Source organism: Geotrypetes seraphini, chromosome 1 (assembly GCF_902459505.1).
Source record: "Geotrypetes seraphini chromosome 1, aGeoSer1.1, whole genome shotgun sequence".
Classification (NCBI taxonomy): Eukaryota; Metazoa; Chordata; class Amphibia; order Gymnophiona; family Dermophiidae; genus Geotrypetes; species Geotrypetes seraphini.
The window spans coordinates 274676610-274701766 of record NC_047084.1 but is presented as its reverse complement, the minus strand read 5'-3'; the positions used below and the strand labels follow the sequence as shown (position 1 = coordinate 274701766).

The 25157-nt window shown below is 46.1% G+C and overlaps 1 protein-coding gene across 3 annotated transcripts in view; it reads left to right on the top strand.

Moving 5' to 3' along the window:
• Positions 1-25157, top strand: part of IMMT (inner membrane mitochondrial protein) — a 304792-nt gene that overhangs the window by 100878 nt on the left and 178757 nt on the right. For 2 of the 3 annotated variants that reach the window (XM_033951925.1, XM_033951916.1), the window contains exon 5: positions 7661-7786. The exons of the other annotated variant lie outside the window; for it this stretch is intronic. In XM_033951925.1, the coding sequence (XP_033807816.1) occupies positions 7661-7786 (126 nt within the window). The remainder of the gene's footprint in view (positions 1-7660; positions 7787-25157) is intronic. 3 annotated transcript variants of the gene reach the window in all.

The window sequence follows — 25157 nt, the reverse complement described above, 5'->3', positions numbered from 1 at the left end:
TGAGGCAGAAGTTCTCCCTGTAAGCTGTTCGTAGCTTCAGTACTTGCAGCTCCCAGCACATAGCATCGCACAGTGAGTAACAAGCTGACAGCCTAAAAAACAAAATCGGGGTTGGGGGGAGTAGGTATTTGAAATTGTTTGGGTTTTTTTGGGGGGGGGATGGCCTGGGATTAGTTAGGTTCCCCCATCTCTAAAATCCCAAACTCGCTAGTTTTTGGATCCCATTGTAGCTTCCCTGGGCCATTTTGGTGCTAAAATCGCTGCTGCTGTGGCCATCTTGAATTTCTTGATTTGAAAATAAAAGCCGCGATCTGCCTCAGAACACTTTCATTTGCTTTAAAGCGGGTGTAATGGACTCCTTGGGCCAAGATACCTTGGATTCATGCCAGATTTTTGATGAATGGCTGTCTGAGGATTGTCCATGTCCCATGTGCCGCGTGAGGGGGATGGGAGTTGCTTGCTTAGCCTCCCCTAGTCTCTCAGGGGGTGTTAGTACCCAGATGGTGCGAAGGCAAGGAAAAAAGTCCAGGTTTGAGCCTGGGAACAGCGCAAGTGTGTCCCTGTTGAAGCGCAGCTGTGGTGTTGCCACAAAACCCCAAAAAGGAGCTTGTGAGCATCGGCAGGGGCCAGCTGGTCATCTTGGACAGGGGTTTCCCCCTGAATTCACCAATATAATGTTTGAAGTTTACATGATTAATAAGGACCGCATGGAACCCTCTGAGATCATGGCCAAAAATGTTGACGAACCATTGGAAGGACCTGGAGGGGCCCTTTGGGTGGCTGAAACCATGGTAAAGCTCTATCCGATGGATGCTGAATTTAACCAGCTTTTTTTCCACCGAAAGTGGACTTGCTGGTGGTGCAGGTTATCAAGCGTACCTCCCTTCCCAGTGAAGGCAGCGTGGTATTAAAGGATGCCCAGGTCTGCATACTGGATTTTGTTCATAAGAAGCTTTTTGAGACTGTGTCCTCAGGTTTAAAAGCAGCTGCAGCAGCATCTTTTGTCACCTAGGCTTGCCACTCCCAAGTTGCGCCATGATCCAGAAGCAATTGCAGTGAATCGTGTAGCTGATTCTTTGTAATGATCTTTTCAGAGTCCTGAGCAAAATGTCTGCTTAACCCAGTTCCGCCTGCAAAATGCTATGGATTAGACCAGGGGTGCCCACACTTTTTGGGCTTGTGAGCTACTTTTAAAATGACCAAGTCAAAATGATCTACCAACAATAAAATTTTAAAAAAACACAACGCACACTGTACGCATAGAATTGTTAATTATCATTCCTATTCTGGGGGTTTTTCAAAGAGGTCAAGGCAGATGCCTCTATGCACTGTCACCTCAGTAACAACCATACAAAAATAGACAAATACCCACCACCTCCCTTTTTACTAAACCACGATAGCAGTTTTTAGCGCAGGGAGCTGCGCTGAATGCCCAGCGCTGCTCTCGACGCTCATAGGCTCCCTGCGCTAAAAACCTCTATTGCGGTTTAGTAAAAGGGGACCATATTGTAAAATATAGAGAGCGGATATAAATTCAGACACATTTTGATCACTAAATTTAAAATAAAATCATTTTTCCTACCTTGTCTGGTGATTTCATGAGTCTCTGGTTGCACTTTCTTCTTCTGACTGTGTATCCAATCTTTCTTCCCTTCTTTTAGCCTGTATGCTTCCTCTCCTCCTGACCTCATTCCCCCCCCCAACGTTTTCTTCTTCTCTCCCTGCCCTCTCTTTCTTTCTCTCTTCATGCCCGCTTTCTTTTTTTCTGTTTCTCTTCTTTCCTTCTGTCTCCCTGCCTGCCCTCTTTCTCCCTCCCTGCCCTCCCCCAAGCCACTGCCACTGCCGCTGCCATCGGATAATAGGCCCCCAAAGCCGCCCGCCACCGGCCAAGCTCTCCTTGCTTCGGGCCCACTAGCATTCCTCTCCCCGACGTCAATTTTGCCGTCGGAGAGGAAGTTCCGTTGGCCAGAACTTCCTCTCCGACGGCAGAATTGACGTCAGGGAGAGGAAGGCTGATCGGCCCAAGATCGACCTATTGGGAGAAATGCTGCTGGGTCCTGCCTTTGAGGAAACAGAAAGTAGGCAGGACCTGGCAGCAAGAAGAGCAAATCGCAAGCTTCACTGACCTGTCTCCCGCTTTAGCCCGCGAATGGGGCTCTAACATGTGCGTGCCGGCTTCCCTTCTCTCCCCCCTCCTCCCCCCCGGACATAACTTCCGGTTTCAGAGGGAAGAGAAGGGAAGCCGGTTCAAGCACACGTTAGCCCCCGGAGCATAAGTTCTCCAAGCCGGTTTTTTTTTTCTAAATGTTGAGCAGCGGTGGCAGCAGCAGAATTCAGGAGCAGGCCAGTCAGGAGGGGAAAAAAGAGAAGGGAACCCGCTCTGTGATCAACTGGGGTCGCCTGAGTGAGCGACCTGTCGATCGTGATCGACGTATTGGGCACCCCTGGATTAGACAGTTGATGGGGGATTCTTCCTCCAAGACGATTTTGAGTAGATTACCATTTAAGGGACATGTACTCTTTTTGAGAAAGGTCTGGATGATCTTAACGGCTAGTGTGCAGGATTGCAGGCTGAAGTCTTTGCCGGAAAGCAGACCTAGAGCCCCTAGGGAGGGTCAGGTCGCAGTAGTTTTCGGAAAGGCCAGTTCTCGGGAAGGCCTTTGATTTATTTATCTTTTCAAGGCTCCAGACAAAGATATGGAGGAGCTAGCTGCCCCCAGTCTTCAGGATCCCGCTCCAGTACAACTCCCAAAAAGTCATGATACCAAGCCATTAGCTGAGCCTCCATGCATCAGAAGAAAGTTATCGGCCTATTGGGGAGTGTATGGGGAGATTACTGCAGAGACTAGAGAATTACATGGGGACAAATTTGTCCCCGTCCCATCCCTGCTAGTTCTATCCCTGTCCAGTTCCTGCAAGCTCTGCTTTAACCACACAAGCCTTGAATGCTTATGATTTTAAAGTGTTCAAGACTTGTGCAGATGAGGACAGAGCTTGCAGGAATGGGGCAGGGACAGAGCTCATGGGGATGGAAAAAAATTGTCCCCATGTCATTCTCTACGCAGACCTCTGGGTGCTGGACATTATGCAGGAAGGGTACAAGCTCCATTGCTTTTATCCCCTCCCAGATCTTGTTCTGGACTCTGGCTGGGATGCCAGAAAAAGCAGCCAAAGTCAGAGCAACAGTACAAAGGTTACTGGGTCTGGAAACAATAGAGCCCGTACCAGAGGAAGACTTGGGCTCCAAAAGATAGTCGATATACTTCATAGTGCCCAACAGAGGCTTAGAAGACTGGAGGCTGATTCTAGATCTGAAAGCAGTAAATACGATCATCAGGATACCCCATTTCCAGATGGAGACGATGCAGTTGTTGATTTGCTTCAGTAGCGCTTGGGGAATTTCTCACCTCATTGAATTTGACGGAGGCCTTTTCTACACATTCCCATTTTTCCAAAGCACAGGAAGTTTGCATTTCCATGTGATGGAGCAACTCTTCCAGTATGCAGCTTTACTCTTCGCGCTGGCCACTGTGCCATGGGCATTCACCAAGGTGATGGTGATGGTTGTAGTTGCAGCACACCTGTGCAGCGTGGATATACAAGTGCATTCATATCTGGATGGTTGGCTGAAAAGAACCCAGTCCGAATCAGAATGGCTGTGCTGGATGGTCAACTTTTGGAAAAACCACCTGGAGCCTTTGCAGATCTTGAGTATCTGGGAGTCTGGTTCAACACAAGGGAGAACAAAAGTGTTTCTCCCGGAAGCCCACAGAGAGAAGCTTCTAAGTCAGATACAGGAGTTTCGGCGTGAGATTGCTCTGACGGCTTGGCATTATTTGCAGGTGCTGGGATCAGTGGTTGCGACCATGGACATGGTCCCCTGGGCAAGGACGCACTTGCATCCGCTTCAGGACGCACTCTTCTCCTGCTGGTGCCTGCAGAGAAATTTGCTCCAACAGCAGCTGCCTTAGATAGCGGAAGCATGCCGCAGTCTAGCCTGGTGGTTGGAGCCTCAGTCTCCACCCAGAGGAGTTCCCCTTTGCATATCCACAGGGGTGGTCTTGACGATGCACACCAGCCTTTATGGCTGGGGGGGGCACATTGTGCGGGGCATTCGGTTCAATGATGCTGGTCCCCTTCTTAGAGGAAGTGATCAATCATGCAAGCAGTATGAGTTTTCTCGGACAATGCAAAGGTATTAGCCTATGTCAATCACCATGGGGGCACCAAGAGTACTACCCAACACTTGGAAGCTTAGATGCTGTTTCGATGGGCAGAGGCCCATCTCTTGGCACTCTCAGCAGTGCATGTGGTAGGAGTGGACAGTGTTCAAGCATATTTCCTCTGCTGGAAAGACCCTAAATCCCGGGGAGTGGTCACTATCTCAGGAAGTCTTCACCTGCATTATGAGACGGTTAGGGCACCTGACAGTTGACCTGATGGTAACGGCAACCAACAGAAAGGTGACTCGGCAGGACTTCTTTATGTCTTCCTTCCATGGCCCATGATGAGCAGACTTCTGCACAGGATCATAGCGTACCAAGTACTGGTGATTCTAGTAGCACCAGATTAACCAAGGTGATCGTGGAATGCAGACCTGGTCCTTCTGCTAAAAGACCAAAGTCTCAGACTTGCATGTCATCCCTGACTGCTCACGCAGGGCCCAATTGCCCTGCAGGATCCAGATCACTTTGGTCTTATGTCAAGGCTCTTGAAGGGCAGCTCTAGTGAGTAAAGGCTATTCGTATGGTATGGTCTCTCCACCCTTCTAAGATGTAGGTAGAAAGTGTGTCTAGCTGCATATGTGAAAGCCTGGAAGTGCTTCCAAACTTGGTGCACTCAGAGGAGTGAAGACCTGAGCTCGACATCAATATCTGTGGTGCTCGCCTTTCTGCAAGAAGGATGGGAAAAAAGTCTAGCGCTTATCTCCCTGGAACTTCAGATTGTAAGGTTCTCATGTTTTGGGCCTAAAGAGCACTGTAGTCATACATCCATATGTGGCCAGGTTTTGCAGTTTTGTCCTCTGTTTCGGCAGCTTTTTCCAGCATGGAGTCTTAATCGGGTCCATTGGGCTTGGCTAGAGGGAACGAGGGCCGCAAGCCAGTTGTGTTCTCAGGATTTGCCCAATGAATATGCAGACGATTATTTGCATACAGTGGAGGCAGTGCAAGCAAATAGATCTCATGCATATTCTTTGGTGAAATCTTGAAAACCTAGCTGGATTGTGGCCTTTGTTCCCCGCCCCTAGGCTAGTGCATCATATGAACTTTTAGAGCAGGCTTCCCTGATGGATCTTACAATTAGAATGGCATTTTTGGGGTGTGTCAGAATTGCAGGCATTGTCGTGCAGCGATCCCTTCCTCAGAATTTTGGATTCAGGTGGCGTTTTGTGCACAGTTCCATCCTTATGGAACGTGGTTTCCAGCTTCCATATTAACCAAGAAGTGTGTGCGGCTGCTTACCTTCACTCCCTCGGGATTGAGAGAGTGATAACATGTTGAAATTGTGGGATGTGCACACAATATTACTAAGATATCTGGAGGTCCCGCATGAATTTCCACTGTCAGATCATCTCTTCATACTGGTGGGGGCTGTCCGTAAAGGCCAACCAGCCTCAAGACCGACCATTTCAAGATGGATCTGTATTGCCACTTCTTCAGCCTATATCGGTAGTGGAAAGCATCTGCCTATTTCTGTCAAGGCACATTCTACTAGAAGTGTGGCTTCCTCATGGGCAGAATCTTCAGTGGTGTCCCCCAAGAGAAATTTGTAGAGTGGCCACTTGGTCCTCTCTTCATATGTTCATGAAATTTTACAGGGTGGACATAGCAGCCAAAATGGACTCTGCATTTGGATCATCTGTACTGTTAGCAGGCTCATCTAACCCGCTCTAGACTTTGGAACTGCTTTGATATGTCCTAAAGGTTCAGGAATAAAGTGTCTGTTGTACTAGAAGGAAAGATTAGGTTTTTACCTTGGTAATCTTCTATCTAGTAGATAGACACTTTATTCCTGAAGCCCGCCCCATCTGATGTTCATTTGCCTACCCACTGTCTTGAATTTGCTGGGGAGTCTGGACATCCTTGTTTCTTTCCTTTATCCAGCTTTGACAAGGATAGAGGATATGACTGCTGCATTGAAGAATCTAAGAGGTATCTGTAGAATCTTCTACACACTTAAGGCAGGTTGCACTCAGGTTGGTGATTTGTTTTTCATCTTGTTCTGTATTGCAAATGATATTTAAGTTTTTTTGTTTTATCTGTTAAATATTAAAAGTCATGTTTCTTGGGGAACATCCCCATCCCCATACCCCTCCCTATTCTATTTCCTCCAAAGGCGGCTTCTGCTTTGATACGAACTGAGGACTTGGAGGACAGCCCAGGGGGATGGGAGACAGAGCGAGAAGGGGTTGATTACCCGAAGGCTCAGGAATAAAGTGTCTTTCTGCTAGAAAGATTACTGGGATAAGAACCTAATCTATCCTGTGTAGTGAATGAACAGGAAAATAGGTGTCTATTAAATATTTGAAATTCTCCTTGATGCCAGCAAGAATAAATTAATTTGTTGCAGTAACAGTAAGATGCTTGAGCAGCTGGGCACATGATGGAAGGAAGGATGAACTATTCCGTAAGCACCTGAAAATTAGACTTTTCATAAAAATGTAATGCCCTCCTCCACCCTATACTCATCCTCCAAACCCAATGTGTTATTTCTTCTTTTATTAAGCTCTTGTAAACCGTGCCGAGCTCTATAATTATGGAGAGGTCACAGTATATAAACTTAAAGTTTAGTTTAGTAGATGGTAGGAGTCTCTGATCAGCAGACAAAAATTTTGTTACCACATCCAAAGGCAGACAAGACACAAATAATGCCATTTAATAGTAGTTTGTTTAAATCCAAAAGCAGCTTCTGCAGTTTTTTAAATCATTGAATTTAGTTGCCAGTTATCCAAGATGTGTTAAGTGCTTACATATTTGATGATAGCATTTTATAGATGCTATTCCGTTTAGTTGGAACAGCCTGTTTAAGGCTAGTCTCAAGCTTTTTGATACGGGGACAAAGTTTGTCCTTGTAGGCTCTGTCTCTGTCCCCACGCTGAAGGCTCTGTCTGCATCCCTGCCCTGTGGTTAACCATGGGTACCCATATCCATGTCATTCTCTAGCAGCTTTGTAAAAGGGGCCCAAAATTCACTGCTCCATTATTAAAAGAATATCTAACTCGTAGATCTTTATAATATTCTTGAAATTAACTATATCCTTTACAAAGTTTAGAAAAAAATTGCAAGCACCCATATTCAGAATGTGTCATGACATCACACATGCTGTTAGCTGATTGGTCCATTTGATGATTCACTTATAGCTTAAACCAGTCAGAAGTGATAACCTTTTGAAGTTGTTTGCTCCAGTGCTCTGAGAAGTTCTGCTGGGATTATTGGGGAGCTTTATCTTAACAGCACTTATATAGACATAAGAAAGCCCCATGAAATCTTAACAGGATGGGGATTTACTACTTTTCAAACACACTGTGGAAGCTTTATAGAACAATTATTGAACCTAGTTCAACTTTTAGAAGGGATTGATCTGGTTTCAAGTTGTTATGGCCACGATAGGATGCCACTTATTTTGTTTCTTGGTTTGATTACCTGATATGTTTTTCCAGTTTCTACGCATGTAGCTCAAATAATTTCAGCAACGGGTGAAGCTGTCTCAGTCCCAGCTCCAGTGGTGCACGAAGATGAGATCATAAATGTACAGGGGCATGGAGATCACAAGCACGCCCCCTCAGGTGCTTTCACAATCCCTTTGCACTTCAGAATTGTAGATAATCACATACATTCTTGCTTATATTGGAATGCATTTCTCCTGGCAGTGCTGTGACCAGATTTATCCATAGTGATACATTGTTGCAATTTCTACTACTGAAATGTTTGAGTAGATTAAAAGCAATTAGTTTTGCTAGGTTATGAAATACATCATTCTTTAGCAGCCCTCCAGACAATCTTGATCAGCTTTGTTATATTGCCTATCAACAGAAGGAAACTAAGAACTCAGACTCAGAATTGTATAAGAACACTGCAGTTCTCAGCCAGCTGTATTTCTCAGTTGCCTAGCAAATGGTGAGTATGCAGTCTGAGTCAGTCTGGGTAGCCCTGGCAGGGATTTTTATTCTTGGTGTATTTTGCTGTGGTGGTATGTGTGGATGGGGGGTGGAGGGAATGCTTTTTCTACAGTTTAAAAAAAAATCCTTTTGCCTCTGCTAATTTTGATTTTGGGATATTGAACAAAAATTTTGTTTTTGCGAGCAAAGGACTGAGTTGATGTGAGCAAAAAGTTTTCGTTACATTATCATGATAGTATTACACACACTGCACATTACAAATTAAGAATTACAAATATAAATAAAAAATGGAAAATAAGATAATTTTTATTGGAAGGACTTAAAACATTTTTCAGTTAGCTCTCAGAGGCCAATACCTCCTTCCCCAGGTCAAGACAGTAAGCGGTCCTGACCTGAGAAAGGAGGTTTTGGTCTCTGACAGTTGGTCAAAAATGTATTAAAATTAATTCAATGAAAAGATGCCATCTTAATTTTATTTTATATTTATTAACCTTTATAAACATAGGTACCACACTACTTTATCTTGAATTAAAAATAAAATTATTTTTTCTACCTTTATTTTCTGTCCATTCACCTCTCCAATTTCTGCTTTCCTCTGCCTTAAGTTTCTTTCCAGGACTTTTCTCTCCTTTTCCTTTCGGCTTTCCTCAATTTATTTTTATACCTTTAAATCATTCTTACTATTTAGTCTTCAAGTTCCCTCTTTTTTATCCCAGGACAACCAGGCAGCCTATTCTCACAAATGGGTGACATCATCGACGGAACCCGGATGCGGAAGCCTCGCAAGCAGACTTGCTTGTAAAAACTAGAAGTTTCGAGTCGACTGCACCGCACATGCGCGATTGCCTTCCCGCCCAGCATAGGGCGCGTCTCCTCAGTTCTCAGTTTTCCGCGGAGCCGAGAAGTCTGTCTGTGACTCTGCGTTTAACTTTCTCACTTCGTGCCTTCTCTCACCGCGGATTGTGTTATTTTTCTTCACGAATTGCTGTACTTACTTTATTTTTTTTATTTCTAGTTAAAAAAAAAAAAAAAATTATTTCTGCCGCTCGGCCGCAGCCCAGGGGCTTCGACCTTGCAGCGGCTGTTTTTCCTTCTATGTCCCGGCTAGCGACAGGCTTCAAGAAGTGTAGCCAGTGTCAACGAGCGATTTCTCTCACGGTCCCACACACCAAGTGCCTTGGGCCACAAAATCATCCAAAATCGTGTGAACGCTGTGCTACTCTTCAACCTCGAGCCCTTAAACGTCGTCTACTTTCAGTGGAGAAGCTCTTCCAGATGGATTTGACCACTTCTTCGATTCCGAAGCCAACCTCGGTCTCGCCTTCGACCGAGGGCCCTCCTGCCTCCACTGCTTCCACCGCGAGCCTCATCAGACCTTCTTCATTTGCAACGGCTCTTTCCTCAACCACGTCTGCTGTATCTCCTCCTGTTTCCTCAGGTCAGATAGTTCAGCAGACAGTTCCACTGGTGGTGCTTAAGGTGCCTAAGTCGAAGCACATTTCCACTGCCTCGGTGGAACCTCCAGCCAAGGCAGGTGGTCTGATTTCTGGCGCGGATCCATCCTTGCCGACTTCTTTCCAGACCATGTTAGAGCAGCAATTTGTTCAGTTCCTTACCTTACTAAAATGGGACTGAAGCTAGCTACTCTAATCCAGCCTGGGCATTCTGCAAACTCCCACGAGGTCGAGCCTCTTCCTATGCCTCAGTCTGAGTCTACACACTCTATGCAGGGAGCAGAGTCTCTGCAAGTGTCTGGTCTGGCATCTAAGCACGTGATGCAAGGAGCAAATTCTTTGCAAGTGCCTCGGCAGGAATCCTCACACTCCATACAAGGAGTAGAGTCTTTGGGAGTGCATCGAGGTTCCTCCATCAAGCCTCTGGAGCTTCAATACACAGCCTCCAGTCCTATCCATTCTTTGGTGGCATCGGCTGCTTCCCTCTCCGGGGCAAAGTCTCCTCGATCTTCAAGATCTGCTTCCAAGCACCATTCTCACCGACGATCGAGACATTCATCGAGGCATCCTTCCAGGCATAGTTTTTCTAAGTAGCGTCCTTCTTCAACTAAGCTTCGATCTACAACTACTTCTACTAGATCGCCGACTCCTCGTTTGAGGTCTCCCCTTCCATACCTCAAGGACTCGGCGGTTTCAATTGTCTCATCCTTTTTTCCAGCCGAAGCTTCATCTTCGACCCAGGCTGCCTCAACGACCTCGAGTCCTTCTCGAGGCAAGGCATTACCGGATCAGCTATCTTTCTCCTCTTTTCTTCGTCAGATGGCTGTGGACTTGGACCTTCAATTGGATGCTGGTTCCAAATACTCTAAGGAGTATCTCGAAGTCATGCATCTTCCTCAACCTCTAGCAGAGTCACTTAAGCTTCCTATTCACAAACTTTTGTCTCAAACTTTTACCAGATGCCTGGAGACTCCTTACGCAATTCCAGCTGTTCCAGGCAAATTAGACTCCAGATATAAAACTCTCCATTATAAAGGATTTGAGAATTCACAGTTTATCTCACCAATCCCTACTTGTGGAGTCTTCCTTGAAGAGATCCCATCCTTTCAAGGTTTATACTACCGTTCCTCCTGGAAGAGAAGGGAAAACTATGGACAAATTTGGACGTCGCATCCATCAAAATGCCATGATGTCGTCTAAAGTCCTCAATTATAATTTCCATTTTGTCACTTATTTTGAATTCCTTGTTGCTCTTTTGCCTAAATTTCTTACTTATTTAGACACTCAAAAGCACTTTGAATTTCAGGAAGTCATCACTTCTCTATCACAACTCAGATCACATCTACTTCAGTCTTCTTATGATGCCTTTGAGTTGTCTGCCTGGGCGGCTGCTTGTTCTGTAGCAATGCGTCGCCTTGCCTGGCTTTGTACCATTGACATGGATCCTAATCTTCAGGACCGCTTGGCTAATATTCCTTGTCAAGGCAATGACCTCTTCGATAAATCTATTGAGGCAGCCACCAAGAAATTGTCTGAGCATGAAAAATCATTTTCTTCTGTTGTCAGACCTAAGCCAAAGCCAGCTCCTGCCAAGCCTACATGCCCTCCTTCCATTTACCAGATGCGTTTTGCTCCGAGGACGGCTCCTTACACTCGCCCTCCTCCTAAGAAACAGCAGCCTCAGAAGCAACAAAAATCTCAACCTTCTGCTGCACTTAAGGCTACCCAGCCTTTTTGACTGTTTAAAACAGAGCATAACCTCCACTGTTCTGTCTCTGACTTCTCTCCCCCTATAGGAGGTCGTCTCCATCATTTTTACCTCCGATGAACGACAATTATATCCGACCTCTGGGTGCTGTCCATCATCAGTAAAGGATACTCTCTTCTTTTCACTCAGGTTCAACCAGAGCTTACTCCAAGAGAGTATCTTTCCAGTCCATCCCAGACTGCCGTCTTTCTTCAGGAAGCTCAAGCTCTGCTTCGTCTCCATGCCATCGAACCAGTTCCTTTGGAACAACAGAACAGGGTTTTTTACTCCCGTTACTTCCTTGTTCCGAAGAAGACGGGTGATCTGCGACCCATTCTGGATCTCAGGGCTCTCAACAAATTTTTAGTCAAAGAAAAATTTCAAATGTCCCTGGCATCCCTTTATCCCCTTCTAGATCAGAACGACTGGTTATGCTCTCTGGATCTCAAGGAGGCCTATACTCATATTCCCATTCATCCGGCCTCCCGTCAATACCTCAGATTTCGGGTGGGGAATCTGCATTATCAATACAGAGTGCTGCCCTTTGGCCTCGCTTCCTCCCCCAGAGTGTTCACTAAGTGCCTGGTAGTGGTAGTAGCAGCTCTAAGGAACCATGGTCTTCAGGTATTTCCCTACCTAGACGACTGGCTCATCAAAGATTCAACATCTCAGGGGGTTATTGTAGCGACCCAACGGACTACGTGGTTCCTACAAAGTTTGGGATTCGAAATCAACTTTCCCAAATCCCAACTTCAACCCTCACAGAATCTCCAATTCATCGGAACTGTTCTGGATACTATCCAACTCAGAGCATTCCTTCAGAGGTAGTCCTCATTCGGACGGACAACCAAGTCGCCATGTATTATGTCAACAAACAGGGAGGGACGGGATCTTCCTCCCTTTGACAAGAAGCTCTGAAGGTTTGGGACTGGGCAATCCACCACAACACCTTCCTCAAAGCTGTCTACATCCAAGGGGCGAAAAATTGTTTGGCGGACAACTTGAGGAGTCCTCTGCAACCTCACGAATAGACACTCCATTCCTCGCCTCTTCATCACATTTTTTCACAGTGGGGAATGCCTCAGATAGACCTCTTTGCAGCTCCCCACAACTACAAACTGCCTCAGTTCTGCTCCAGGATATATTCTCATCGCCTCGAGGCAGATGCTTTTCTTCTGGAATGGACGAATCTTTTCCTCTATGCATTCCCTCCATTTCCTCTCATTCTCAAGACTCTGGTCAAGTTGAAGAATGATCATGCCACCATGATTCTGATTGCTCCTCGGTGGCTGAGACAACCTTGGGTACTCCCTTCTACTTCAACTCAGCAGCAGGGAGCCATACCTTCTACCAGTTTTTCCATCTCTGCTTACACAGAGTCAGAGATCTGTGCTTCATCCCAACCTGCAGTCTCTACACCTGACAGCTTGGTACCTCTCAACATGACTCCTCTTAAGTTTTCTCAACCTATCAGACATTTTAGAGGCTTCTAGGAAACCTACCACTAGACAATGCTATCACCAAAAATGTACATGGTGTTTTTCTCATGATAAGGCACCTCAACATTCCTCCTTATCCTCCTTGGATTACCTTTTGCACTTATCCACTTCTGGCCTCAAGTCTACATTGATCTGAGTCCATCTTAGTGCAATTGCGGCTTTCCATTAGCCTATTGAAGGGAAACCCCTCTCTGCTCTTCTGGTGGTTTCCAGATTCATGAAAGGATCTCCTCTCAAACCGCCTCCTGTGGTTTGGGACCTCAATGTTGTTCTTGCTCAATTGATGAAGCCTCCATTTGAACCAATGTCTATGGCTCATCTAAAGTGGTGTTTCTCATTGCCCTCACTTCTGCTCGAAGAGTTAGTGAGTTGCAAGCTTTAGATGCTGATCCATCTTTCACTGTTTTCCATCATGACAAGGTGGTCCTCCGTACTCATCCTAAATTCCTCCCTAAAGTGGTTTCAGAATTTCATCTCAACCAATCCATTGTTCTTCCAGTGTTCTTTCCAAAGCCTCATTCTCATCCTGGAGAATCAGCTCTTCATACTCTGGACTGTAAACGTGCTTTGGCCTTCTGTTTGGAATGCACCAAACCACACAGAACTGCTCCTCAACTTTTTGTCTCCTTCGATCCAAACAAGTTGGGACATCCGATCTCTAAGCGTACCATCTCGAACTGTGGATGGCTGCTTGTATCTCATTCTGCTATGCCCAGGCTGGATTACACCTACACAATAGAGTCACAGCCCATAAAGTCAGAGCAATGGCAGCTTCAGTAGCTTTCCTCAGATGTACACCTATTGAGGAAATTTGCAAGGCTGCTACTTGGTCCTCAGTTCATACTTTCACTTACTATTGTCTGGATGATTTCTCCAGACGGGATGGACATTTTGGCCAGACAGTATTACAAAATTTATTCTCCTAAATTGCCAACACTCCCACCATCCCATTCTGGTTAGCTTGGAGGTCACCCATATGTGAGAATAGGCTGCCTGCTTGTCCTAGGATAAAGCACAGTTATTTACTGTAACAGGTGTTATCCAGGGACAGCAGGCAGCTATTCTCAACCCACCCACCTCCCCTGGTTGGCTTCTCTGCTAGCTATCTGAACTGAGGAGACATGCCCTATGCTGGGCAGGAAGGCATTCGCGCATGCGTGGTGCGGTCGATTCAAAACTTTTAGTTTCTACAAGCAAATCTGCTTGCAAGGCTTCCGTATCCGGACTCCGTCAATGACATCACCCATATGTGAGAATAGTTGCCTGCTGTCCCTGGATAACACCTGTTACGGTAAGTAACTGTGCTTTATGGTCTACCAACAACTTTCCATCTCTTTCCCTCACCCTGGCTCTCCTATTTTACTTCCCCTTATTCCTAGTCTTTCATTAACTCTGCCCTCTTTCTATACAGTGTTTGCCACCTATACCTGCCCTTTCTTTTCCCTTCCACCATTATGTCCCTCCTTTCTGCCTCTTCCCCCAAATATCTTCTCATTTCTCTCCCCTCTTCCATCCAGCATCTACTCCCTTCTATACAGCATTTGCCTACTCTCCCCCTTCCATATGATGTCTCCACACTCTCTCCCCCATCAGTATCTCCCTCCTATGTCTCTTCCCCTTCCATATTGTGTGCCCCATTGCTCCTCTTTCACTTCCCCCTTCCATCTTCTCCCTCCTGTATCTCCCCTCTTCATCCAGACTTCAGTCATCCTTCTGCTATACAGCTTATTCCCCCCTCCCCTTTCAAGTTTTTATTGTTTCTTGATATCCCACAAATCACATCCTCTTTTTATCTCTCCTCTCCCATATGTCTGCCTTCTCTCTTCCTCACCTTCCATTTAGCATCTCCCCTTTCACTTCCCCCATTTCATCAGCTCCCTCCTCTCTGTACCCATATTCCCAATATCTTCCTTCTCTCTCCCCTGCTCTATCTAGAATCTCTCTTCCCACTTCTGTACAAAATGTACCCCTCTCCCCCCACCCCAAACCATTTCCACCAGCTCTCTCCTCCCACCCCACTTTCACTAGTATCTAACTCCTCTCTCCTCTACCTCTTACCCACCAGCATCTGCTCCCTCCCACCCAACCCACATCTACAATCATCTGCCCTCCTCTCCCACACATCCACCAGTGTCCTCTCTCTCTCTCTCTCTCTCTCTCTCTCTCCCTTTTCTCTCGCGCTCTCTCTTGCTCTTGCCTCATTTGGGTTTATTTCTTTGAGCTTTAGTTCTCTCAGAGCTAGAGAGGAAGCTGCCAGTGAGTATAGTTTGGCTGCATTGCTGTCATGTGTGGGCAGCAGGGGATAGAGGCACATGGTGCTCTTTGACTGCTCTGCAGCATCAGTGTCAAATTCAGCATTGGCCAAGGGGCAGGCGCAAGTAGCTGCATCTGAGGAAACAATTACACTGAGCCTTTCAGTGGTGGCTGTATGGCAGCAGTTTCTGCCAAAGACATTGGATTCAGACTGATCTCCTGTCTTGATTATCTTTGGAAGCTCCTGTCTTGGTCCCACAACTGCCAGTGATAGAAACCTTGTTGGAAGAGTTGGTTTTCCTCCTAAGTTTATGGTAGTCTGAGGGGTCTGGAGGAGGCTGTCCTGTGGAGGTGCCTATGGAGGCTCCGGGAGTAGCCAAGCACCCCCAAGTGGACTGGACTGTTGAATTGGAAGATATTGAACAGGATTTCTATGAGGATGATTTTTCAGACCCAGAAGAGGAAAAGGACTTCAAGGGGAGGACCTTTCACTTGAGAAAGATCCCCTTAGTTGTCCATGTTTTTCATTGTGAAAAGTTGTCAGAATTGATAGCTGAGGTCACCTCAGTGCTAAATTTTGAAGATGAATGGCTGTGGAGGGCACAACTGAAAAGGTGGACCCTTTAGTGAAGGGAATACAGCAGCTGCCTAAATACTTCCCTATGAACCAGGACCTCTGAGGTATGCCCCATGCGGAATGCAGGTCACTGGATACGCCCTATAAATTGACAAGAGTGTTGGGGAAGTAATACCTCATTCTATTAAAGGACAGAGATTCTTTTCAGCCGCCAATTGTGGATGCAGTTGTTACTGTGTTACAAAGACTACTTTTCTGTTGAATGCGGATGTCTCCCTGAAGGATCCCCAGGAAAGTTGGAGGATTGCTGGGTTGAAGCATAGTTTTGATCTTCCAGCATTGGCACTTTATACTTGTTTCATAGACAACGGCGCGAAAGACAAAAGCTCGCGCCGACAATTGAGCGTAGTGTGGAGGCACGCGCCGCACAAAATTACAGTTTTTAGGGGTTCCGACGGGGGTTTTTGTTGGGGAACCCCCCCAGTTTATTTAATAGACATCGCGCCGGCTTTATGGGGGGTTTGGGGGGGTTGTAACCCTCCACATTTTACTGTAAACTGAACTTTTTCCCTAAAAACAGGGAAAAAGTTAAGTTTTCAGTAAAATGTGGGGGGTTACAACCCCCCACAACCCCCACAACGCCCCCACAACGCGGCGCGATGTCTATTAAGTAAAGTCGGGGGGTTCCCCCCCACGCCCCCCCCCCGTCGGAGCCCTAAAAACAGTAATTTAGAGCGGCGCGTGCCTCCGCGCTGCACTCAATTGTCTGGGCGCGCTTTTGACCTGACACCTTATACTTCCATGAGAAGAGGCCTGGTGGTGGCCAGTATATGTTTCAGGTGGAAGAAGAGGACTCTGGATTAGAGAATGACACAGGGAAAAAATTTGTCCCCGTCTCTGTGAGCTGGGCCCCATCCATGTGAGCTGGGCTCCTGCTCCCACAAGCCTCAAATAGTTTTATACTGAACTTACTTTATTAAAGTATAAAAAGGAACAATATTCTGTTCAATTGTCATTTTATAAATCACAAATACAGAGCAAGGATAAAAAAAACCCTGTCTCCCCTCTCCTCCCGTCACAAATATCTCCTCCACTATCGAGAAAACTGATGCCAAATTACTACAGAATGCAACATAGAAAAATCAAGCTAACAGAATACTTCAGTTACACATGGCAGGAATAAAGTTAGGGGAATGCAACTAGGGCAACTACCCCTTGGTCAGAGAGAGCCCTAAGCCAGCTGGAAGCTAAAGAAGCAAAGCCTGGGCTTTGCAGTCCCTAGTTATGTCTAACACCAACTCTAGCAGGATACATATTTCAAATCTGAAATATTCTAATCACAAAATAGAAAATAATTATTTTTTTTTCTACCTTGTATGGTCTGGTCATTTTATTCGTCACATCACATTGGTCTCAGGCTCTGGATTCTGTTTCCGTCTGTCTACTCTTAACTCACTTGCCAGGGTCTTGACCATTTGATGTGTCTTCTTTCTCCATGCTCACCATTCATCTTCCATCTCTATATATGTATTTTTCCCATGTTCAGCAAGTGTCTCCCTTCTCTGGCTCCTATACTTCCCTTTCTAGTATATCCCCTGTGCTCATCTCCCTTTTTTCATCATCTCACCATTTTGTGTACAGTATCACTCCTCTCTATCCCTATGTCCCCCATGTCCAGCATCGTCCTTCTGCGTTCTTATTCTCCCCTGTCTACCATCTTCTCTCTGTGTCTATATTCCCATTCCATGTCTAGCATTATCCCTCTGTGTCCATATACCATCCCCATGCAGATGCAGCATTCCCCTTTTTGTTCCTGTTCCTATGCTCCCATCTATGCCCACTGTCTCCCCTCTTTTTGTATATCTTCCTGTGTTCAGCTTCTCCCCTCTCTTACTCCCTTACATCAATGTGTCTCTCGCACATTTTCTTTCCTCCCTCCCTCCGCTATGTTGTTTTACTTACTCTTCCGTCATCCCCTTAGTTCAGCTTTTCTCTTTCCTTTTCTCTCTTCCTCCCTGCAGGTCCTGCACCTCTCTCCCTTCTCTCTAGCCTCCTTCCCATGGGTCTAATACCCCATATCCCCTTCCTTCAGCACCCAGGTGTGGGTCTGGCATATTTCCCTTTCCTCCAGCTCCACTTTACCCACCACATTGGCCCAGCAACTGTTTCCCCTTCCCTTCAGCTCCAAACAGTCCAACAGCCCAAGCAACTCCCTCCCCCCTTTGCAGGTACACAGCAGCCCCCTCCCTCCCTCCTGTGGGTCCAACAGCCCCCCCCCTTGCACCCTGCCTCCCTATCGATGGCGGCAAAAAAACCCTGTGACTCTCCTAGGTCGGCCCCTTTGAACCTCCTGGGGTGGGCCTACCACCCTCTTAAAAGCTTCCTGCATGCAGGGCTGCTCTGACCAGAACCTTCTTGCTGCTGAGTCCCTCCTTCTGATGTAACTTCCAGACGGGACAGAAAAATGAGTTCCCACGGGGACGGGGAAAAATTTGTCCATGTATCATTCTCTAGGGGAGCTCACTTTCTCTTGGCCTGATGACCCAATGCCTTTTAGTCTGTGGAGAAAGAGGAAACACACTGGTTGATCAGTAGGCCGGAGACCAGGGCAATTTGCCTTGTTTTGGCTGCTTTCCAACAGATTCTTGAAGGCAAGTCAGTCAGGGTGCTGTCAAACAATGTTACAGCCAAGGCATATGTCAGTTGTTGAGGCGGAACAAGAAGCTATCAGGTGACAGCGGAGGCATCAAGTTTCATGGTCTGGGTGGAAGTTCATCTTTTGGATCTCTCTACTACCCATATAGCAGGCACAAACAATGAGCGGGTGGACTTTTTGAACAGACACACATTGGATTTCAGTGAATGATTTCTAATTTGGGAGACTTTCAAGAGCATTGTTCATCTTTAGAGTTGACCAGTGATGAACTTGATGGTGTTGGCAGCCAATGGGCATGTGTCCCAATTAATTCAGTTGAGAGAGGCACTGTCGGGGGGCATTGATATGCTGATTCTCCCCTGGCCAAAGGGTGCCCTTGGTGGATCAGATCAATCAGTGCAAAGTCACATCCTTGCTTGATGATTCAGTTTGTCCCTGTTGACCTTGGTTTGGGGGCCATAATCACCATGCTGTAGATGGCCCTCTACATCTGCAGGGGTTGGAGGGTCTTCCTAAGCAGGAACTGGTGGAGATGCCAGACCTGTCTCTGTTGTCACTTACAGCCTGGCTCTTGAGAGGAAGTTCCTGAGGAAGAGAAGGTGTTCTCCTAAAGTAATTGTCATTTTACTGAAATCGCACAGATATTCTATATTTTTAGCTTATGTGTGGGCCTGGTATGTCTTTGAGGCTTTTCAGGAAAATTGTGCTGAAGGTAGAGATTTTGGAGTTCCTTCAGGAGGGTTTGGAAAGAGCAGGGGTTCTTAACCTGGGGTCCATGGATGGGTTTCAGGGGGTCCATAAGGTCAGATAAAAATTAACATTTATATTCACTATACAGCTTGGTACTGTTGATTTTTCTCACAGATAATAGATGTAGTAGTAGTAGTGGTAGTAGAAAACGTAGTAGTAGTAGTTGATCTGTTTTAATTTGCACAAGAGGATTGTATTTCATAATTATAATGAGTTGCCATTACTTGTTGCATAAAATTTAATAATACTTTCTGTATGTCATATATGTATGAGACAATCAAATCTCGATAAATAAAATGCATTATATTCATTGCATGCAAAGTTGTGTTTATATGAATATTTCTGGGAAAAGTAGTCCATAGCTTTCATCAGATTCTTAAAGGGGTATGTGACTCAAAAGAGGTTAAGAATCACTAGGATAGAGGATTAGTGTTGGCTTCCCTGAAGATATACAGTAGATGGCAGCTTTGACCTATTTCTAGGGCACAATTCGGGGTACCGTATTTGCCGGCGTATAAGACGACTTTTCAGTACCTTAAAATCCTCCCCAAAGTCGGGGGTCGTCTTATACGCCGGGTACTGTTTTACATGTACTTACTTTACATTACAGAGCTGCACGGGGACGCCCCTAGGGTCGCGGGGATCCCGTGGGGATGCCCCCTAGGGTCGCGGGGATCCCATGGGGACGCCTCCGAGGGTCGCGGGGCTCCTGCGGGGCTGGATGCTCAGTCTTCTGGATGTACGCGGCTCTTCTTCTCCCTACCTTCTCTGCTTGCAGCACAGAGCCGAACGGAAGTCTTCCCGACGTCAGCGCTGACGTCGGAGGGGAGGGAGGGCTTAAACAAAGCTTAAACAAAGCCCTCCCTCCCTCCGACGTCAGCGCTGACGTCGGGAAGACTTCCGTTTGGCTCTGTGCTGCAGGCATGGCAGGTAAGGAGAAGGAGAGTAGCCTCGCGGTACCAAGAGAGAGGGGCGGCCGCCCCGCCCCGGTTGCAGCACAGCCGGCCAGGTTCCCTTACTTTTGTGGCACTTCCCCGACCGACCGATAACAGCCCGGGTCCGACAATCCTCCCTGCCCTGTAGCCGCGAATCTAAATACCTTCTTACAGCAGCTGTAAGAAGGTAATTTAGATTCGCGGTTAAGGGCAGGGAGGTTTGTCGGACCGGGGCTGTTGTCGGTCGGTCGGGGAAGTGCCACAAAAGTAAGGGAACCTGGCTGGCTGTGCTGCACCCGGGGCGGTAGAGAAGGTGTGCGGAAGAAGGGGTAGTCTTATACGGCGAGTATAACACAAAACTCTATTTTTTAACTAAAAGTTGGGGGGTCGTCTTATACACCCAGTCGTCTTATACGCCGGCAAATACGGTAAGTCCTTATAGTCTTTGGATGTGGTGCATTTTCTCAGGAGTTAACCTCTATGACCACATTTGTGACCTTTGGTTTCCCCTTGGGACATGAACCTTGTACGTGTTGTACGTGTAAAGTTTTGACTATGAAGATGGTTTTTCTAGTTACTATATCTTCAGCACATAGATTCTTAGAATTGCATGTTTTGCTTGTCAAGAACTGTTCTTAGTGTTTTCCTGGGAAAAAATTACATTGTGGCCAGTTCCTTCTTTCTTTGTTGCCCAAAGTAGTTTTGGCTTTTCAAGTGAATCAGTTTATCTTTCTACCAGTGTTAAGGGAGCAGCGTCAGTTAGCTCGATTGTAAGTTAGGTGAGTATTGGCAGACTACTTGAAGAGAACTGAAGTGTTTCACAGGTTGGATCATTTGTGCTGTTTGGTCCTAACAAGGGAACAGCAGTTTCTATTGCCTCCATTGGACCATAGATTAAAGAAACAATTACTCAAGTTTATCTCCTTAAAGGGCGCTTGGTGCTATCTGTTCTCAAGGCTTAATCTACAAGAGGCATGGTGTACTTATGGGTAGAGAGCATTTTGATCCTGCTGCAGGACGTTTGTAGGGTATTGGTGTAGCTGTCTGTGTATTCTTTTGTGAAGCATTACAGAATTACAGCAAGCAACATGGGACACAATCTTTTGGGCCAAAGTGTTGTCATCTAGTTTCAGGGGATCCCACCCTTAAGGTTACTGCTTTAGTACTTCACAAGTTTAGTGATCAGTCTAGATAAGGAAGGAGAAATTTAGATAAATTCTGGATAAGGAAGGAGAAATTCTGCTAATTATCATAGGGACTGGTGCTATTTAACATGTTTATAAATGATCTGGAAATCGGAAAGACAAGTAAGGTGACCAAATTTGCAGATGATACAAAACTATTCAAAGTTGTCAAAACACATAAGGACTGTGAAAAATTGAAGGAAAACCTTAAGAAATTGGAAGACTGGGCATCCAAATGGAAGAGGAAATTTAATGTGGACAAATGCAAAGAATAATATAAGACCATTACATAAGAGTTGCCATACTGGGATAGACCAAAGGTCTATCAAGCCTAGTATCCTGTTTCCAAAAGTAGCCAACCCAGGTCAAGATCCCAAGGAGTGAAATAGATTTTTATGCTGCTTATCCTAGGAATAAGTAGTGGATTTCCCCAGGTCCATCTTAATAACAGCTTATGGACATGTGAACATAAGAACATAAGAAATGCCTCTGCTGGGTCAGACCCGAGGTCCATCGTGCCCAGCAGTCCGCTCACGCGGCGGCCCAACAGGTCCAGGACCTGTGCAGTAATCTTCTATCTATACCCCTCTATCCCCATTTCCAGTAGGAATTTGTCCAATCCTTTCTTGAACCCCAGTACCGTACTCTGCCTTATAACGTCCTCTGGAAGCGCATTCCAGGTGTCCACCACACGTTGGGTAAAGAAGAACTTCCTAGCATTTGTTTTGAATCTGTCCCCTTTCAACTTTTCCGAATGCCCTCTTGTTCTCTTATTTTTCGAAAGTTCGAAGAATCTGTCCCTCTCTACTCTCTCTATGCCCTTCATGATCTTGTAAGTCTCTATCATTCATATCCCCTCTAAGTCTCCTCTTCTCCAGGGAAAAGAGACCCAGCTTCTCCAATCTCTCAGAATATGACAGGTTTTCCATACCTATTATCAGACGTGTTGCTCTCCTTTGAACCCTCTCGACTAACGCCATATCCTTCTTAAGATACGGCGACCAATATTGGACGCAGTACTCCAAATGCGGGCGCACCATCGCCCGATACAACGGCAGGATAACTTCTTTCGTTCTGGCTGTAATACCCTTTTTGATTATACCAAGCATTCTATTCGCTCTCTTAGCGGCCGCTGCACACTGTGCCGACGGCTTCATTGTCATGTCCACCATTACCCCCAAGTCCCTTTCCTGGGTACTCTTATTCAATAACATCCCTCCCATTGTATAGTTGTACCTCGAGTTTCTGCTCCCCACATGTAATACTTTACATTTTTCAATGTTGAACTTCATCTGCCATTTCGCCGCCCATTCTTCTAATTTGTTCAAGTCCCTTTGCAACTTTTCGCAGTCCTCTGTAGTCCGAGCTCCATTAAATAGTTTGGTGTCGTCCGCAAATTTTATTATCTCGCACTTCGTACCTGTTTCTAGATCATTTATGAAGATATTAAATAGCAGCGGCCCGAGCACCGAGCCCTGCGGGACACCACTCGTGACCCTCCTCCAGTCGGAGTAGTGACCCTTCACTCCTACCCTTTGTTTTCTACCCTCCAACCAGTTTCTGATCCATCTATGTACGTCTCCTTCCACCCCATGGTTCTTCAGTTTCCGGAGTAGACGTTCATGGGGCACCTTGTCAAAGGCTTTTTGGAAATCTAGATATATGATGTCTATGGGGTCTCCTTTGTCCATCCGTTTGTTGATCCCTTCGAAGAAGTGCAATAAGTTCGTTAGGCACGATCTTCCCTTGCAGAAACCATGCTGGCTGGTTATCAGAAGTTCATGTTTTTCAAAATGTTGATCGATGTTTTCTTTTATCAGTGCTTCTGCCATTTTCCCCGGAACCGAAGTCAAGCTCACCGGCCTGTAGTTTCCCGGGTCACCTCTTGATCCCTTTTTAAAGATGGGCGTAACGTTGGCTATCTTCCAATCTTCCGGGATCTCGCCTGTTTTCAGGGATAAGTTGCAAATTTGCTGCAGTAGTTCCGCTATCTCCTCCTTTAATTCCTTCAGAACCCTTGGATGTATGCCATCCGGACCCGGGGATTTGTCAGTTTTTAGTTTTTCTATCTGCCTACGAACGTCCTCAAGGCTCACTTCTATGGATGTTAATTTTTCTGCCTGACTTCCGTTGAAGAATTGCTCAGGTTCCGATATGTTGGACGTGTTTTCGTTTGTAAATACAGACGAGAAGAACATGTTAAGCCTTTCTGCCACTACCTTCTCCTCCTTCACCACTCCCTTCCTGTCTCCGTCGTCCAGCGGTCCCACTTCCTCTCTAGCCGGCTGCTTCCCTTTAACATATCTGAAGAATGGTTTGAAATTTCTTGCTTCCCTGGCTAGCCTCTCTTCATACTCTCTTTTGGCTTTCCGAACCTCACGGTGACATTCTTTTTGATGTTTCTTGTGCTCTTTCCAGTTCCCCTCAGTTTTGTCCTTTTTCCATTTCTTGAATGATTTTTTCTTATTGCCTATCGCTTCCTTCACTGTTTTGGTTATCCACGCCGGGTCTTTTGTTCGATTCTTTTTACACCCCTTCCTGAATCTGGGGATATACAGATTTTGCGCCTCGCTCACCATGTCCCTGAAGAAGGACCAGGCATGATTTACCGTTAGCCATGTTTTGGAAGTGTTCCTAAGTTTCTTCCTTACCAATTCCCTCATTGCTTCGTAGTTTCCTTTCCTGAAGTTAAAAGTTGTCGCAATGGATCTCTTGCCTTTGACACTCCTACCTCAACCTTGAACTTGATCATATTAACCCATTTAGGATTAGATCCAGAGTGGCATTTCCTCTCGTCGGTTCTCTAACAAGCTGTTCCATGAAACAATCCTGTGTAGCTTCCAGGAATTTTGTCTCCCTAGCACATTTCGAGCTTCCAAGCCTCCAGTCTATCCCAGGGTAGTTGAAGTCTCCCATAATAACCGTTTTGCCGCTTTTGCATTCACGCTTCATCTCGGCTTCCATTTCCTCATTGATATCTCTGGTTTGCCCTGGTGGGCGATAAAATAGGCCCATCTTTATTTCAGGCCCTTTCCTTCCCGGTATTTTAACCCATAGAGATTCCGGTTTGTTGGCCGTCTCTGCTGTGTCCATTTGTGTGGATTGTATGCCTTCTTTTATGTATAGGGCTATTCCACCTCCTTTTTGTCCTGTTCTGTCCTGGCGATAGAGCTTGTATCCCGGTAGTGCTGTATCCCATTTGCTTTCCTCATTCCACCATGTTTCAGAGATTCCAATGATGTCGAAGTCTTCTGCGTTGGCCAAGGCTTCTAGTTCCCCCATTTTGTTTCTTAGGCTCCTTGCATTAGCATATATGCACTTTAGATCCTGGTATTTTGCTGTCCTCCTTTCTTTTCCCTGTGCTTGGGTCCATATTTTCTTCTCTTTTTCTGCAGACATTGTAACCACTTCTTCTGGGTTAGTCGACTCCTGCAGTTTGTCCCTTGTTCCTTCCCAGCCATTTTTCCCCTAGGTATCTTCACAGGATACCGTCTTCCGAATCGTCGACCCTTTGTCAACTGTTGGCTTTCCCCTTTTTCTTAGTTTAAAGCCTGTTCTATTCCTCTCTTGACGTTGTTTGCTAGGAGTCTAGTTCCTGCTGCGCTCAGGTCCAGTCCATCTTTCCTGTAGAGCTTGCTCTTGCCCCAGAACGCCGTCCAGTTCCTCACGAAGTGGAACCCTTCTTCCTCACACCATCTCCTCATCCACGTATTTATTGATTGTAGTTCCTCCTGCCTTTTCACATCTGCCCTCGGTACTGGTAGGATCTCTGAGAACACTATCTTCTGGGCCCTCATCTTCAGCTTCCTTCCCAGACTCTTGAATTGTTCTAACAGCGTGCTTCTTTTGTAGTCTCTCCTGCTGACATCGTTCGTCCCGATGTGGATCACTACAGCGGTCTCTTCTGTCTCCGCCCCTTCCAGGATCATTCCAATTTTGTCCACGATGTCCTTGGTTCTTGCTCCCGGAAGGCAGGTCACCAG